General features: G+C 48.0%; 1 protein-coding gene across 1 annotated transcript in view; it reads right to left on the bottom strand.

Annotated features, from left to right (window-relative positions):
- LOC147710222 (E3 ubiquitin-protein ligase TRIM39-like) overlaps nucleotides 1–19,223 on the bottom strand; it is a 279,063-nt gene that overhangs the window by 93,567 nt on the left and 166,273 nt on the right. Inside the window, exon 4 of the mRNA XM_086920901.1 lies at nucleotides 16,282–16,304. Coding sequence (XP_086777027.1) covers nucleotides 16,282–16,304 — 23 coding nt within the window. The remainder of the gene's footprint in view (nucleotides 1–16,281; nucleotides 16,305–19,223) is intronic.

Below are 19,223 nucleotides of genomic sequence, written 5' to 3'. Positions count from 1 at the left end.
TCCAGCTTCAATCAGTTAAGGAAGATGAGAAGCGCATACAGCAAACATATTCGCAATGCTAAAACCGATCACTTCAGGGCTCAGCTTGACCGCGCTAAAAACAGACCCAAGAAACTCTTTGAAATCATCAAACAGCAAGCTAACCACTCTACCGACCATAGCTCGACACATGTGATCTCATTTCCTAGTGGAGAGGACTTCTCAGCACACTTCTCTGAAAAGACAAGGAAAATTGAACTTGAGCTGCAACCTCCCACTCCACATTTGCTCCCTGTGAACTCTTTCACATCATCAGAGGAACCTACGGAACCCCCTGCAGTGTGCGCACCTTCCTTCCACATAATTTGCGCTCCCAAAAACAACGCATCTTGGAATACTTTTCTTCTTCCAGATGACACGAAGCTGCTCCAATCTATAGTGTCCTTAAAACCTTCTAATCCCTTCAGCCATCCACGTTTTTTAAAGATCTCAATTCAGCCATCCTCCCACTGTGGTCCCGGATCATCCAAGAATCGCTCTTACATAGGAGGATTCGAGATTGCCTCAAGTCGGGTCAAGCCACTCCCATCCCAAAGAAGCCCAATGCTAACTTAGCTGATCCTAACTACTTCTGTCCGATTACCAGTATCATGACTCTAGATAAACTGCTTGGGAAATGCATCCACACACAGCTCTGCAACCATATTGGAAATTTCAACTCTTTGACCTCTACCACTTGGGTTTCAGAGCAGGGAACAGTACTGAAACAGCACCAACTCACATCGTTGATGACACCTTGAGATCTCTTGATCAAAATGTCCCTTGTCTTCTGATAATTCTTGACCTGTCCTCAGCGTTTGACACTATTAAACATGAAAACCTAATTGCTCTTCTTCAATATAGGATGATATTTTCGGGCCAATGTTAAACTGGTTTGCCTCTTTCATAGAGAATCGCACCCAAAGAATCAAAGTTAACCAATCCCTTGCAACCAATACCCTGGTCACCAATGGAGTACCTCAAGGCTCCACACTTTCGCCCACTCTTTTCAACCTTTTTATGGAACCTCTCTCCGATATTTTGAAACGGTCGAACATCCAGTACCATATGTATGAGGATGACACTGAACTATATTTTAAGATCGCCTCTCCAGATGACAAAAAAACTCTAAATGATGCACTCCTAAAAACTCAACAATGGTTAACTCAAAACCATCTTTTGTTAAATACTCTCAAAACTGAATTCCTTCTGATTACCCCCCCCCCCCCCCCCCCAAACACTCTGCACCTACCCATGACTGGCTAAAACAACTTTCTACTCTTAACTGCACACCGCATGTTGTTGACTCCGCTAAATCTTTAGGTATAGCCTTGGACAAATACCTAAAAATGCTAAATCACATCAGGGCTACTTTTAGGGGAGCCAATCTTCAGCTCAACAACCTTAGGAAAACCAAGCCTTTTCTTCCTCCTGAGGACATCCAGCCAGCTGTACAATCCCTAGTTATCTCACACTTGGAATATGGTTTGGTGACCCTTGCTGGGCTATCTAAAAGTAGTTTGGCTCCGCTTAGCGCCACACTGAACGCTTCGGCCAGACTCATCACTGGCTCTAGAAAACTTGACCACATTACGCCAGACCTAATTCAACTAAACTGGCTGACCATTGAAGCAAGGATCAGACTCAAGATAGCTTGCCTGATGCACAAAGCTATTCATCACAACACCCCTTTTACCTGGCAAAAAACTTGAGATATCTGGCTCGAGATCAAACATCAGAAGCTCTAACACCCTATTATTGAATCCTCCCAAATTCAATAAGAAAAGAACTTACAATTGTGCTTTCTCTGGTCTTGTTCTAAGAGTATGTAACGCTCTTCCCCCAGAGATCAGAACCAAATCATCTACTGCCTCTTTAAAAAAAAAATGTCAAAGGGCTACTCCTGAATGACCTCCAACAGTATTAACGCACAAGTTACTACTTGTGTAACGATATATCTGTAAGAGACATTAGTTAGTGATAGATGCCTTACCTTAGAATATCCCCAGGCGTCAGACTGGATCCGGAAATTTTTGTGTAGCAATACCCCAGCGCGTCGGTAGGCGTCGTCTGCGGCTCCGCGTCCGTCGTCGGCGTCGTTAGCGCCGGAATGACGTCGGAGTACTTAGACGCCGCCCACGCGTGCTGACGTCAGTTCTGATACACAGCTTTTCCGCGCCAGATACGCAGAGCCATGATAGAACCAACACTGGTGCCATGAAACTAGGGCCCTGAAAGGGGATGTCCTTAACCCTAGATATCGGTTCGCAGAACGGGGAGGGTGGGTGGGTCGGTAAGGAATCTATCACTAACTAATGTCTCTTACAGATATATCGTTACACAAGTAGTAACTTGTGCATCTGAAAGAGACACGTACGTGATAGATTCCTTACCTTAGAATAGATACCCCAGCAATACCAACCCCGGTGGTGGGTCTGCGAACCAATAATCACACCAGAAAGTCCTGGAGGACGGAACGGCCAAAGTAGCCATCCCTCCGGACTTGACTGTCCAGGCAGTAGTGTCTTGCGAACGTGTGCAGCGAGGCCCATGTAGCTGCCTGGCAAATGTCCTGTAAGGGGACTCCTCGGCCCAAGGCAGTTGTTGCCGTGGCTCAAGTGGAATGAGCCCGCAATCCAGCAAGGGGCTCCTTTTTGGCCATGGAGTAACATGCCTGAATACACAAGATGATCCACCGTGAAATGGTCCTCTTGTGTACCGCCTTTCCCTTCTTCGCGCCCACGTAACCAACAAAGAGTTGGTCATCCACCCAAAACTGGCGTGTGCGATCTAGGTAATAAGAGAGCGCACGTTTTGGGTCCAGACGGTGGAGCCTCTCTTCCTCTTTCGAGGGATGCGGAGGCGGAAAGAAGGTGGGCAAGGTAATGGACTGCCCGATGTGGAAGGCCGTGACAACCTTGGGCAGAAAGGAAGGTCTTGTCCTCAACACAACCTTGTCCGGATGAACAGAGAGGAAAGGTGGAGTAGAAGAAAGAGCCTGGAGCTCACTCACTCTCCTGGCAGAGGTGATGGCAACCAGGAAAGCAGTCTTCAGTGTAAGAAGACGGAGAGGACAGTTATGGAGCGGCTCAAAGTGAGCACACATTAGATAAGTGAGTACAAGATTCAAGTCCCACTGGGGCATCACAAAGGGAACAGGAGGGGACATGTGTGTGATGCCCTTCAGAAATCTATTTACAATGGGGGACTTGAATAAGGAAGGCTGATCAGGTAGCCGTAAGAAGGCAGAAAGGTACCCCTTAAGAGTGCCCAGAGAAGAGCCCTGCTGGGCAAGGGAAAGAAGGAAGAGTAGAACTTCAGAAAGTGGTGCAGAGAGAGGGTCCACAGCCTTTGCTGTGCACCATGCCACAAATCTGTTCCACCTGCAGGCGTATACTGACTTTGTGGAGGGCCGCCTGGCCGCCAGAATGCTATCACAGACTTCGGGAGGCTAGTCAAATGGCCTCAACTGCCGCCGCTCAATCTCCAAGCTTGTAGGTGGAGACTGGACAGGTTCGGGTGCAGGACCGTCCCCTGCTGCTGCGACAGAAGGTCCTTCCGAAGAGGCAGACGAATCGGGGGATCGACTGACATGCTGAGTAGCTCGGGATACCAGTTTCTTCGTGCCCAGTCCGGAGCAACCAGGATAACCTGGGCCCGGTCGCGCCTGATCTTCTTCAGCACTCTGGGCAGAAGTGGTGTAGGTGGAAAGGCGTACAATCGACCGCAACTCCACTCGCGACGAAAAGCGTCACCGAGCGAGTGCCGCCTTAGAAATCCCAACGCGCAGAACTGATGACATTGCGTGTTCTCTTCTGTGACGGATAGATCTCCCCATTGCTGAAAGAGGCCTTGCGCCACGTCCGAGTTCAGACGCCATTCGTGATCCATCATGCACCGACGGCTGAGTTCGTCCGCCCTGGCATTCAGAGAGCCTGCTAGGTGTTGAACCACCAGGGTCATGCCCTGATGTTCCAGCCACTGCCAGAGGCGCAGAGCCTCCTGGCATAGGGTCCACAACCCCACCCCGCCTTGTTTGTTGCAGTACCACATGGCGGTGGTGTGGTCCGTGAACATCTGCACTACACTCCCCCGGACGAGGGGAGGAATGCCTTCAGTGCTAGACGAATCCCCCGCAGCTCCAAAAGGTTGATATGGAGCCGGGACTCCGCTGGAGACCAGAGTCCTCTGATCTCCGCCTCTTCCATGTGGCCTTCCCAGCCCTGGAGGGGCGCGTCCGTCACAACCACATGCTCCGGGTGGGGTAAGGAGAGGGATCTGCCACTGACCCAGTCGCGGTCCATGAGCCACCACTGCAGTTGTCTTGCAGTGCCCTCCGAGATCAAGACATGATCGGACAGGTTGCCCTGATGCTGGGCCCACTGAAACTTCAGGTCCCACTGCAGAGCCCGCATCCGCCACCTGGCGTGATGCACCAGAAGAATGCAGGAGGCCATCAGCCCCAGAAGCCGCAGCGTCAACCTGACCGAGACTCGGGATAACGGCTGAAAGATGGGAATCAGAGCCTGTATATCCCGAACCCGCTGTTCGGGAGGGTAAACCCGAAACTGTGCCGAGTCGAGAACCGCTCCGATGAAGAGGAGCTTCTGAGAGGGACACAGGTGCGACTTCGGCACATTGATGGAGAACCCCAGCAAATGCAGGAGGTCGGCCGTAGTCTGGAGGTGGCTGACGACTCTCTGGGGCGAGCCCGCCTTCAACAACCAGTCGTCTAGGTAGGGGGAAGACTGACACCCCTAACCTGTGCAGATGAGCTGCGACCACCTCCATCATATTCGTGAACACCCGTGGGGCGCTGGTAAGGCCGAAGGGGAGCACGGTAAACTGAAAGTGCTCGTGGCCTACCCAGAACTGCAGGTAACACCGGTGGACCGGCAGGACGGGGATGTGGAAATAAGTGTCCTGCAAGTCCAACGCTACCAGCCAGTCTTCCGGGTCCAGGGCAGCTATGACCTGAGCCAGTGTCAGCATCTTGAACTTCTCGTTCCGGAGGAAGCCGTTGACGTTCCGTAGGTCCAAGATAGGGCGTAGGCCCCCTTTGCCCTTCTTGGGTATCAGAAAGTAGTGGGAGTAACATCCACACCCTACTTCTGGCCGAGGAACGCCGTGACTTCCTCTTGCAGAATTTGCAAGTGATCCCCCCCGACACGTGGTGGCATTGCGGTGGCATGGATGGAGGGGTCGCCTCGAAGGGGAGGGAGTAGCCCCTTCGGACGACCTGCAGCACCCATCTGTCCGACGTGATAGTGCGCCAGTGAGAGAGGTGATGGTGAACCCTGCCTCCCACAGGCGTCACATGGGCCTGAAAAAACTTGGACTAGGAAGGTTTTGAGGCGGGTGCTGTGGAGGGAGGTGTGGACTGGCCTCACCATTGTCCCCGACTGCCGCCACAGCGGTTTCCACGGCCGCCACTGCGCTGTTGAACATTTTGCGGCGCGTGGCTGGCAGCACGTGTGGGGGCACCCCATCCGTGGCCACGAAAGGAGCGAAAGGCACCCGTTTGCTGGCGTGGGGCCGCGAGGCCCAATGACTTGGCCGTAGCCCTTGAGTCCTTTAAACGTTCGAGCACATGGTCTGCCTTGTCGCAAAAGAGGCGAAGGCCATTAACGGCATGTCCAGAAGTGTGGTCTGGACATCGGCCGAGAAGTTGGCAGACCTCAACCAGGCGTGGCGTCGAACCGCCACCGTCGTTGCCATTGCCCTGCCCAGTGAGTCCGTTGTATCCAGCCCACACCGGATGGAATAACGCGCGGCATCTCGGCCCTCCGCAAGGGTTTGGGCGAGTTTAGCCCAGACCTCCTCCGGGCATTGTGGCAGCACCTCCGGAACTGTGTCCCACAGAGTGAGGCGGTATTTACAGACCGCAGCCCTAAGCTTACAGACGAAAACACCTTCTTCCCGAACTGTTCGTATCTCTTGGATTCCCGGTCGGGCGGGGCCGACGGGAATGCGGTCTGGGAATTGGAGGCCTGCATGACCAGGCTCTCGGGGTGGGATGGGTGGACAAAAAGCATGGTTCGCCCGGGGCCGGGCGGTAGCGTCTGGCCACGTTCCTATCCACAGGCGGGCCTGTGGCGGGCTTGGACCAAGTGCCCACAAGAACGTCACATAAGGCCTCATTGAACGGCAGCAGAGGCTCGTTGGTTCTTGACTGCGGTTTGAGGACCTCAGTGAGGAGGTTAGTCCTAGCGGCCGCGAAGGGGGAGCTCATGGTGTAAGGCCTTGGCTGCCTTCGTCAACACTACACTATATGTAGACCCCTCCTCCGAAGCCACAGTCAGAGGCGAGGTAAATCCAGTGTCTGGCGATGTGTCAAGACCACTGGCCTCCCCAAGCTCATATGTCCAGTCCTGTTGAGACTGGCACTCCAGTGCCAGAGGGTCCTCAGACCCCTCCCAGTCCTCCTTGTCAGCAGTTATCTGTAAAACAGGATTAGTAGATTGGGCTCCTCGTGGAAATAAATCTCCATAGGCTGTCGGAAGCCATTCCGGCACCAGAGTTGGACCGTAGGGAATATTGGGGTCGGCGCCCACAGCGGGCGCCTGGGGCGACACCCGTGGGGCCGGCGCCGGCGAGGTCGTGAGGTCGACCCGGATCCAGAAGCGGATCCAGTGAGGTCCTGCGGCACCGGGACCTAAGTCGCCGGCGGCGCCGGGGCCGAAGCACCCGGCGGCGTCGGGGCCGAAGCACCCGACCCGCTAGGGCCTCCAGACAGGACCGTTGGGCCCGAAGGCGCCACGGATCCCGACTGAGGAGGGAGGGACCTCATGGCCATAAGGTACCGCTCGATCTCCTTCGGCGTCGTGCCGTGCCCAGGGACCCGAAGGTGTGGGGCAGGCGGCGGTTGCGACTCCCGTGGAGCCGCGTGGGCGGTGTCACCCGAGCCCCCGGCCGCATCGTGCGAGCGTCTGGGTGGGTCGAAGGAACGATGACGTCTCTCCGACCTCTCATGCCTCTTACCTGAGGACTTGTAACCTGACGACCGGTGTCCACTCCCGGAGCTGCGATGACTCCGACCTCGCGACCTGTCCCTCGACCTCCTGTGGGACCGAGACCTGGAGTGGCTTGGGGCCGACTGCCGGAGCTCGAGCCGCTTGCGGGACCGCTCGCGCCTAGCCTTCGACGTCAGGGCCCGGCAGTCGGAGCAGGTGCAGTTGTCGTGATCGAGGCCTAGGCACTTCAGGCACCGGCGATGGGGGTCCGTGACCGACATCAGTCGGTCGCACTTCGAGCAGGGTTTGAACCCGGGCATCCCTACCGGCACCGATAGAGTCGAAGACTCGAAGAAAAAGAATGATCAAAAAAGATCAAAAGTTTAGTCAAAAAATGACTAGGGGTAGAGTTTCTCCGGATCTGCGCTAGCTGGCGCGGAAAAAAGAAGAACTGACGTCAGCGCGCATGGGCGGCGTCTAAGTACTCAGACAACGTCATTCCGGCGCTAACGACGCCGACGACGGACTCGGAGCCACAGACGACGCCTACTGACGCGCAGGTGTATTGCTACGCAAAAATTTCCGGATCCAGTCTGACGCCTGGGAATTTTCTAAGGTAAGGAATCTATCACTAACGTGCCTCTTTCATATATGGATATTATCTCAATCTACTTCTTTCTCCGGTCTGGATACTCTCTTTTAACGTGCTGTTTAAATTGGTTTTAGGTTTCTTCTCTGCTGAAACCATTCTGGTCCCACTAATCTAGCTGACTCCTCATGCCCCCCTTTGACCATGTGTTTTCCCCTCTTGACCTTTTGTTTGTTAAGTTCTCTCTTCTGATCCATTTTGTCCATTTTGTTGTTGTACTCATACTTACGCCACTTTGTACAGCGCACTATTACCTGTTTGGGTCATATTCGCACATTATAAAACTTTTCAAATAAATATAACCTGACAGAGATAAAAGCCTGTATTACGCGCCTTGTGGGCCACTAGTTTTGTTTATTCTTCGAAAAGATACAGAGACAGGTTTTTACAGCTACCAGAAATCAGAAGATGGCCTCCTTTCATGGCGTTTGCCAGACAGGACAGGTAAAGGCAAATTAATATTTTATTGTTTTATAGCTTCTGCAGCCGGGGAGGCAGCCATAGGAATCACATTTCAGTTAGACATCACAGGTCCTCAGGCCTTGGGATGCATCCATAAATGATTCCGGGGGCACACGTATATTCCTGAATCAGACTGCAGGACCCAGTGTTTAGTAATTGTATAGTTATTTAGTCCCTGGCGGCACAGCACCCAGGTTAGTATACTGCATTGCTAAACACTTCTAAGGGAAGGTCCTTCCCCTCACATGCTTTGCTCAGTGTCTGGAAGGAATACACAACCCACAATATGCGAGCCAATCACAGTCATGTAAATGAGGACACTGGCATACAGGCACAAGTGATTTGAGCAGAAAAATGCCAACTTTCTATAAAGTGCAGAAATAACTTTCTAAAAGGGGCGTTTTCAAAATTGTAATTTTCAATTAAAATGTATTTGAGTGTAGACATATTTCCCTATCTGTCCCCAAACTGAGGTTATCACTTATTAAGTTTAATAAGGTAACTCAGCGTTAGCCTATGGGAAAGATAGGCCTACGCTGTGTAAAATGAGATTTTCACTGCTAATATGTACAACGGAAACACATGTCCTACGTTTTCAATACAATGCACCCTGTCCTTGTAAGCATTAACAAGCATTTGCAATGCAATAGGTCTAGAAATTTGCGGGAGTTAAAGCTATTTGCAGTGTAAAAGGTCCCAAAGGCCACAGCACTGTAAAGCAAAGCACATGGGTAAATGATATTCTCATTTACACCGCAAATAGCTTTAACTCTCGCAAATTTCTAGACCCATTGCGGAATTTCCCCACACAAAGCGGACACTAGTATTAAACTGGGACCTTTAAAGCATACCATCAGAACACTCCTATTAGTTTGGAAGATTCAGAAGGACTGCCTTGCTGCTGGAAGGACCGCATTGCGGTCTGAGAAAAAGGACTGGACCTGCTTGCCTTCATCACAAGGGTTGGTCAGCTGATGCCCTGTGAGACCAGTACCAACTTGACTGGCCTGGACCTGCCTGAGCCTTTTGTTGACCTCTGTCTGAAATGAGTCCTGATTCACAACAGGTAACCTCAGGTCCTGGACCGTTGTCTGGCATCAGTGGAAGCGCCTCCTGCAGAAAAGGTGAAGAAACAGATGTTTTGGGCTCCTCTTGGCTGAAAAGCCATTTATTTGCGCCACAAATGGACCAGCAATGCAAAGCTTCAGCGGGACTTGATATTCACTACGACAACAACCTTTCATGATGAATTGCCAATGGGAGGCCTCTGCCACCCAGAACAGCGCTCGTTGCAAGGACTTGAGAAAGTAACTTCCTAGTGGGACTACCATAGTCCGAGTCAAATCATCACTCCATTGCTATTGTCCTGACCTTGTAACTATATTCCACTTCCCCGTGACCAGATACTTGAAATTGGGCTTTGTATTTCTTGGCTCTATTTCTACTAACATCTTTAAAAATGAATAATGTTGGTTCTATTGATTGGATTCATGTTCTTTTGGTATCATTTTATTTATTAAAATAAACTCTATGTTTCTAAATAGCTTTGGGATTTTTATGGTTCACCCTCATAAGGATTGTGGTTGTTGCTTGAGTGGTGTTCTCACCCCATTAAATAATATCCCAATATCATACAGATACAATAGAGTGAGACCTAGTGAGACCACATGAGGAGGCGTAAAAGCACAAGACTTGGTAAAACCACAGGAGGTGGTATAACAGAGAGACCACAGGAAGCATAACTCAGCGAGACCTAGCGAGTCGACTGGAGGAGGTACAAGAGAGCCAGGCCTTGTGAGGCCACATCAGGGGGTATAACTGAGCGAGACCTAGTGTGACCACTGGAGGAGGTACAACAGAGCCAGGCCTTGTGAAGCCACAGAAGGAGGTATGACAGAGCGAGACCTAGTGAGACCACTGGAGGAGGTACAACAGAGCAAGGCCTTGTGAAGCCACAGAAGGAGGTATGACAGAGCAAGACCTAGTGAGTCGACTGGAGGAGGTACAAGAGAGCCAGGCCTTGTGAGGCCACAGGAGGGGGTATAACTGAGCGAGACCTAGTGTGACCACTGGAGGAGGTACAACAGAGCCAGGCTTTGTGAGGCCATAGGAGGGGGTCAGCAGAGCCAGGCCTGATGAGAGCACAGGAGGGTACAACAGAGTCAGGGCTGGTAGGAATTTTACAAGGCATACAACAGATTAAGTCCTTGCGAGAGGACATGAGGGGAAAATAGAGCTAGGCCTTGTGAGACCACAGGAGGGTAAAACAGGGCCATACCCTGTAAGACCAGAGAAAAGTGCACCTCAGACAAGCCTGTAGAGAATAACCAAGACAGGACTTGAGATCACACGAATAGACAGCAGAGCCAGGCCTCTTCAGACACAAGGAGGCATACGATGGAGCGAGACCAGTAAATCCACAACCAGGCGTTAAAATACCCGGGGGGCGGGGGACAGCACAGCCAGGCCTCAAGGCTGGAGGAGGGTACAACAGAGACCAGGTCATGAGACCACATGAGGATAAAACAGGGCCATACCTTGTGAGGCCAGAGTCCGGTGCACCTGAGACGAGCCTGGTCAGACTACAGGGGAGTAGAACCAAGACAGGGATTGAGATCACAGGAAAGGACAGCAGAGCCAGGTCTCAAGAGACACCAGGAGGAATACGATGGAGCGAGACAAGTGAGACATCAGTCAAGCCTTACAACACCCAAGGAGGGGATAGGATAGCCATGCCTCTAGACTAGAGGAGGGTAAACAGAGAAAAGGGCATGAGACTACAAGACGGGGCACAACAGAGACCGGACTCATGAGACCACAGGAGGGCAAAGCAGGGCCATACCTTTTAATACCAGAGTCGGGTGCACCTGAGAAAAGCCTGGTCAGACTACAGGGGAGTATAACCAAGACAGTACCTGAGATCACAGGAAAGGACAGCAGAGCCAGGTCTCAAGAGAAACCAGGAGGAATATGATGGAGCTAGACAAGTGAGACATCAGCCAAGCCTTACAACACCAAAGGAGGGGATAGCCTAGCCAGGCCTCAAGACTAGAGGAGGGTACAACAGAGACAAGGGCACAAGACTACAAGTGGGGAACAGCAGAGACAGGACTCATGAGATCACAGGATGTCTACAAACATCAGACAGAGTTCACAGGAATCTGTCCTTCTCTGGACTGGCCCTTAACCAACCTCCCCTCCCCCCCCCCCCCGCCCCCCCCCCAAGTCTCTTTCCATGTAAAACCTCAATTAAATGATCCAGAGACATGTTTGTGTCCTACTGCTCTCAGATAACAATTTCTCAATTGATGAATCCCTGTTTCTAATAAAAAAACAAGCTCCAAATCTGTCCCTCTCCCTAGTTCAATCCCACCCTCTCTTTTGTTCACTGACGAGTCCACCAATCTTCAGCGCAGCAGCAGATGTCTGTTGTGCTTATGGAAGTGCGACTGAGTCTGAAGCAAAGCTGGAATAAAAAAATAGGAGCCTGTCTCCTTTTGGGTAAAACCTGGGCTCGTTCTTCTTAATACTTTTAACTTTTGTTCTGTGTCTTGTTTACTGGCAGCTGCCAATATTAGTGAGTCCGATGCGGCAAAGCAATGCTGCACTTTCTAGAATCTCACACCGCCTTAGTTGACAGATTCCACTCAAACAGAAACACTAGAACTGTTCTCCTTGCAGTGCTAGATGATATTAGAATGGCTGTGGATGTCAACAAGCCAAGACATGAAGAACATATGTTCGTTGACATGTTTTGTCACTTTTAACCCCTTAACTGCTGGCTTTACCCCCCTCACCCAGTGCTGAGCACTTATTTGGGTATTTGAAGGAGTTCCAGTTAAGGAACCTGTAACTTTTTGTCCATATAAAGAATCCACATCAAATTTGGGTACTTTTCTTACAACATCCGGAGGATTCTAAAGGTACCCAGGGTTTGTGGATTCCCCTGGATGGGACCCAGAAATTAGCCAAAATACAACTAAACTGTTTTTTTCCCTGCAAATGGTATCAACAAATGGTTTGTAGTACTGATATTACCATCTTCCCAGCTTTCAGGGACTGACAGACTTTTGTCAGAAAACCAAATTCATGTTCAAAGTTTTGGCATTTTACTGGGACAAAGCCCATTTTTGCTATTTTTTGTGCTTTCAACCTCCTTTCAGTTATTAGTAAAAATTGGTATGAAAGCAATAACGGATCCTGAAAAGCTATACATTTTTTTTAAAGTAGACAGAACTCGTAGTTCAGTAAGGGGTCATTTGTGTAGAATCTTCAAGGTTTTCTTATAGAAACTAACAGTTAAAAATAGGAAACATTGAAAAGGAGTTGAAAATTCAGCCATTTGTGCCAACGTTGTCACGTGCACCTTCTTTTAAGTACAACAGATTTTTTAAAGCAATATACTATTACATCCACAAGACCCTTCTGGTTGTGGAGATATATAGGACTTGTAGGTTCACCAAGAATCCGATGTGCCCAGAGCCAATAATGAGCTGCGCCTTGCTATGGTTTTTTATTGTGCTCCAGGTATACAGCAAACCACTTGGTAAAATATAAAGAATGAACAATAGGTATTGAGGAAAACTATGTATTTCTGAAATGGGAACAACATATGGAGTTTAGAAGCAGTGGTTATGTGCACAACTCCATATATGTGGGTACCTATACCAGCATCTGAATTAGAGGACTTTTTTGAAAATTATACTTTTTTACACACTGTCCTACATTTGGAAGGGATAAATGCATAGGAAGTCAATTGGCAAAAACACTTCTACTATTCTGTTTCTCGAAGTCTCCCGGTAAAAATTGCACCTCACTTGTGTGGGTAGGCCTAGTGCCAGTGACAGGAAATGTCCCGAAACGCAATGTGAACACACCATATTTTTACAGTGAAAACTGACCCTTGAAGTGCCTAGTTGTAGATTTTTAACCCTAGCTCTGCCGGCACCTAGGGAAACCTAGCAAACCTATGCATTTTTTTAAACTAGACACCCAGGGGAATCCAGGATTGGGCGACTTCTGTGGCTTTTACCAGGTTCTCTTACCCAGAATTCCTTGCTAACCTCAAACCTTGTAAAAAAACAGATTTTTCTCAAACTTCTGTGATGGAAAGTTCTGGAATTCCACCCACCCCTACATTCCCCAAAGTCTACTGATAAAAATGATACCTCACTCGTGTGGGTGAGTCAAGTACCCGGGACAGGCAAGGGCCCAAAGCATATTGTGGAGACATCAAAATCACCTATCACAAAAATACCTGGTTTTGCAAAGGGAGGGCACTTGGGTTTTTGGCCCCGGACTCAGAGGCCATCTAGGGAAGCCTGCCAAACCCACACATTTCTGAAAAGTAAACCCTGGGGAGTCCAGGGAGGTATGGCTTGCATGGATCGGGCTAGGGGATTCCTAGCCGAATCCCCTGCAAATCACAAATCTAGCTATAGAAACTCACATTTTACTTAATTTCTCTGTGAGAATGTTGTGGGATCACCAGCCTGACACAAATTTCCTACCACCTAGCCTTTCCCCAGGTCTCCTGATAAAAATAGTACCTCACTTGTGTTGGTAGGCATAGTGGCTGCAACAGGAAATGGCCTAAATCGTACTGTGGAGACTTCAAAATGACCTATCATAAAACCACCTGGTGTTGCAGAGGGGGTCACCTGTTTTTTTGGCCACAAGGCTAGCAATGGTTTAGGAAAACCAAACGCACACATTTTTTTAAAACTAGACACCCTGGGGAGTCCAGTGAGGTATGGCTTGCATGGATCCCCCAGCGTTTTCTTACCCAGAATGCCCTGCAAACATCATATTTAGCTATAAAAATCACTTTTTCCACACATTTCTGTGTGGATTACTGTGCCGGCACAAATGGCCTACCACCCTTGGTCTCCAAGTAAAATGATACTTCACTTGTGTGGCTCTCGAATGCAGAATCAGCAAAAAACATATTTGTGTTTTTAATGTAGCGCTTAAAATTTGGGGTGCTACTCCTTTAAGCCCTATGTTTTTAGCTTAGCTCTTCCCAGTCACAGGCCTTTGGCCCACCCACATAAGTGAGGTATCATTTTTTTCAGGAGAACGAGGAGAACGTTGGGTGGAAGGACATTCGTGCCGGCACGGTGATCCCATGCAAAAAAATATAGAGAAAGTGATTTTTTTTGTTTAATTTGAAGTTTGCAGGGGATTCTGGGTAAGAAAACGTTGAGGGATCCACGCAAGCCATACCTCACTGGACTCGCCAAGGTGTCTAGTTTGCAGATAAGTGTGGGTTTGGTAGGTTCCCCTTGATGGCCGTGAGCCCGGATGTCAAAAACCCAGATGCACCCTCCCTGCAAAACCAGGTCGTTTTATGATGGCAAAATTTGAAGTCTCCACAATATTTTTGGTCCCTTGCCTGTCGTGGGTACTTGACCCACCCACATGAGTGAGGTATCATTTTTATCGGGAGTCCTGGGGGAGCGCTGTGTTAGGAAATTTGTGTCACTCCGGTGATCCTACAACTTCTCACACAGAAATTTGAGAAAAATTTGATTTTTTCACCAACATTTGAAGATTGCAGAGTATTCTGGCTAGGGAAACGTTGGGAGATCCAGGCAAGCCATACCTCCCTGGACTCTCCCGGGTCTCTAGGTTTCAGAAATGTGTGGGTTTGGTAGGTTTCCCTAGATGGCATCTTTTGGTATTATACTGACCGATCACCACCAGTCAGTAATAAAATGCTTCTTGCTTATTTCCCACTTCTTGGACTACTTTTGGGCATTGTCCTTACTACAGGGCGCTCAGGGATTCTATATTTTTATTAAATCTCACTACTAATGTTTATTCTATCCTTGCATGCAAAATGGAACACTAAATATACATATTTCTTCGTATCTAAGAAAGCACAATGCATGCAAAATCAAGTTTTTCGCTTATATTATAAAATATACAGGCATTCTCTACGGCCCCCTTCCTTTTGTTCTCATCTTTCGGTCAACATCACCTATCATGGGTACCACTTTTTATTGCTTTCGGTGAGCTGACGCTATCATGCATTTTTACACAATATCCTCAGTGCAGTGTGACCAGCATGTTTAATTTCATGTCACTATTTTCCAATGCATCTTCACTGCTATATGAGGTTGACTCGTAAGAATTTTATGTAAAAGATTTCATGAGAGATGATGTTCCATTCCAATGTTTGTATTTTGTATTTCTGCAGCCTTGACAAAGCCCAATGGACGAAACACGTGTCAGCTGCTTTTGTTCACATAGACCAGATATTGGCCATTCCTGCTTATATATAAACCGAACATTGTGAAAACTGCAAATGGAATAAAATAACTTCACAAAAAAGAACAAAAATTTGCTGGACTTCATATTAGGACTAACTTCTTTATTAAATGGAATTTCTATGTGTTCTCTAGTACTTATTATTTTGTATATTTTTTGCCAAGGACATTGTCCTAAGCAGGTATACCATGGTAGAGGTGCTACCAGGGTACTACAGACACCCTGCCACTCCTAGGTGCTACCATGGTACTACAGACACCCTGCCACTCCTAGGTGCTACCATGGTACTACAGACACCCTGCCACTCCTAGGTGCTACCATGGTACTACAAACACCCTGCCACCTGTCTGTAGTACCATGGTAGCACCTAGGGGTGGCAGGGTGTCTGTAGTACCATGGTAGCACCTCTACCCCACATGAAGTTATATGTGTATGTTCTAACATCCCTAACAATAGTGCTGAAAATTGGATCTGCAATTGTTGGGAGCATAGCCACCATTTGTGTCTGTATAGTTAGGACATTATGACTTAGTTTTTGCCCAACTCTGAATTGAGCAAAATCTGGGGGACTTTTCCAGAATGGGCTTGCTTTTTCTGTATGTTCAGGGTACTTTTCGTACTACTTCAGTTAAGCTTTAAAGATACAAATATGTTTTATGAGGACAGCAGCTCATTTCTGTGGCAATTATTTCAAGACTCAAAAGAGTTTGCTGAAAACTTGCAGGGACTTATGAAAATTTAAGAGAGTTTCCTGATGTTACAGGGGAGGTTTATGAGGACTTAAGATTTTTTTTGAGAATTTAAAGTGAATTTATGAGGATCTGAAAGTTTCCTAACACTTTGTGTGAGCTCAGAGTGGTATTTACACACAGTAGCATTGAGACCTGCTCCTTACACACTGACAGGAGGATAATAAATCAGTCTTACCTGCTTAGGGTGCTTCTGACATCCTGCAAAAAAGAGAAACAAACACAGTGAAATCAGTTTCCACAGGAGATGTCAAAGTTATGGCAGTATTTTTAGGAGTGAAACACTTAACCCCTTCCATGCTCATGACGAGCTCAGCTCGTCATCAAGCCACCCATTTCCATTATGGCCCAGCACAGGGGAAGAATGACTAGCAGCCAAGGCGTTAACTATCTATGATTAGAAAACAGTGACAGTGGGTCACATGACATAGCACATTCTGGGGTATCGCATGACTAAGCACAAAATGTGATATTCTGAATGAGATCACAGGATACAACAGAAACTGATACTCGGAATGGTAATGACAGAGCAGTGTCATTCGGAATGGAGTCACAAAACACAGCACATTCTGATATTCCGAATGAGGTCACTTGGCACATTGTATGATGTTCTCAACAGGGTCACTTGCATGGGCATCATTTAGGGATTGCCAGGGGTCACAGCTGTGACTTCAGGCTTGCCCCTTGTGACCCCTGACACTGCTTGTGCGACCTCTGGCTTCAGAGGTAGCAAAATGAGTACCAAGTACACAGAGGAAGCTCGCCCTTATGAGAGCCGTGCTCCACCTTTGTTTTCAGCCAGTTTTATATTAAACTAATCGTGAATAATAGATTATTATTAACTGTTAGTGTAATAAAAAATGGGGCACAAGGATCTAGAATGACAACTTCTATGGCAGATGTCTTAAATAAAAAAATGCTTTTAAATGTATGTAGGGTACGTGCTTGGGGATCAGAGTGTGGTTGTGCGTTTGTGAGTCTGTTGGTAAGTGTGAGCATGAGTGTGTGTAAGTAAAAGTGAGTGTCAGTGACAGGTAGTGTGTGAGAGCCACTAAAAGGGAGTGAGTGAGAATAAGTGAGAATGAGTGGCAGTGAGCATGAGTGAGTCAGAATGAGTGACAATAGGAGTGAGTGCATGAGTGATAAAGTATGAGTGAGTAAGACCTAGAGTCAGTGTGAATGAAGGAGAGAGAATGAGTGATAGAGTGAGTGAGAATGACCGAGTTAGAGAAAGAGAGTATGAGTGAGTATGATGGTGTCAGAGTATAAATGAGTGAGAGTGAGGTAGACTGAGTGAGAATGAATGAGTGTGGTTGATAAATGTGAGTGATATGATGTAATGCTTGCTAGTCTGCCATTGGCCCTAACATACTGAAGGTAATTTGTAGCTTATAGAGGGACTCATAGAAAACGTCTACTGCTGGAATACTGGAGGCAATTGTTGGCATGGACAGGCACCTGTGAAAACTACTGCTTTGGCACACTTGAGGCAATTTTTGGCGTGGGGGTAACTGTGGCAAAATACTGGCACTAGCTCATTGGAGATACTTCTTGTCATATGGGAGGAAACAATGGCATATGGTGGCAACAATCACAATATTCTAGCCCTGATGTACTAGATTTAAATCCACCCTCTGCAGTTTCTCTATGGGGGTGTTGCCCCCCTGGACCCTAAGATGCATTTAGAAAGTTTATAAATACCCGATCGCGATGCTTATATTACAGCCGTGGGCTGGCTGCACATTGCAAGCAGCAGACATTCAATTTATGAGTGGGCGGGGTGGGGCATCATTATGGACAGCACTGGAAGAGTGTCTGGGTCTAAAGACGTGTAAGTGTGCATGTCAGGGTGAATGGGTGTCTTCCTATGACCAACCCGACATGTGCACATAAGGCCTCTCCTACCTGCACAACGTTAGTGAGCCAGGGATCACATCTGCAGCCTCCCCAGTCTCCTAAGGAGAGCTGACTTTGCCTGCTCCAGCCAATCCCGACGCTGCTCTTATGCTGTGAAGCAGCTTCTGGATTGGCTCAAAAGGTGAAGAGGAGGCCTAGTCTTGGAGGCAGCAGGTTTTGCTTTACAGAAGAACATGGCCAATCGCAGTATGGCTTTATTATGAAGCCATGCACTGATGGGTCATTTTCTATCCCTTGCTGCCTTTCCTTCAGTCGCTCTACTGTTTCCGCCACCTCATCATGCCCAGTCCAGGGAGTAGCAAAGACGAGGGTGGGACGCTCTGCGAGTGAGTATCGGTTATGGCAATAATCTATTTTGCAGGATTAATGTTTCCTTAAGATGTTTTACAAGACAGAAAATTAACCTGGTAAATAAACATCAGAGATACTTGAGAAAATGTTCAGAATATGGTAAAAACAATCATGAAATCGGGCCACGAAATTAAAGGGTGGAGAAAGATAAACAAAAGAGGAGCGAAAAATAAAATCACAAGTGGAAGCCAGATGAGGGAGGCACAAAAATATACATTTTCTGATTAGTAAAATGTAGACTTCATCATTTAAGAGCCCTTTTGTGTGCATGCTTGTGCTGGTGAGTTTCCGTCAGTGTAGTGTGCCATTCTCTTCAAAGTCAAGTGACATGATGGGGGGTTCCTCTTCAGCACCCTGCAGCTTGACCTTCTGGGTGCTATCTGTGATGATGTTCATCTGTTTCCATTAATGTACCTTTAATATGCTGGAACTTCCTTCTCTATGTATTCCAATCTTGTGTGAGATTCTGGAATACATGGAAGTTCCAGTGGTCAGTTGAAGATTGTACCTGTGGCTGAGGTTTTGATTAAAGCCTGCACTTCAATCAATATTGTTCCTGATTCCTCATTTCTGTTTGAAGACACTACATTATTTGGCGACGATCGGGTGTACAAAGAACTCTACCTCAACACAGGAAAAAGCGGAAAAGAAGAACGACTCTCCTGCTCCTCCAGCGGCTGTGTGTAATTGAAAGGAAGCTGAGTCTTCCCAGCGGCAGTAAAAGAAAAAGGGAAACATGCGGTGAGGAGTTTGGTGGGCGGAATAAACTGGGAAATGTGTTGATCAAAATTAATGTAAATATAAAAGAGATCAGCTTTTGTAAACGTTTGTCTCGCGCTGTGCCTCGAGAAG

The sequence above is a fragment of the Lissotriton vulgaris genome, chromosome 5, assembly GCF_964263255.1.
Source record: "Lissotriton vulgaris chromosome 5, aLisVul1.2, whole genome shotgun sequence".
Lineage (NCBI taxonomy): Eukaryota > Metazoa > Chordata > Amphibia > Caudata > Salamandridae > Lissotriton > Lissotriton vulgaris.
The sequence above is the reverse complement of the archived record's forward strand: the minus strand, read 5'-3'. Positions and strand labels throughout refer to the sequence as shown.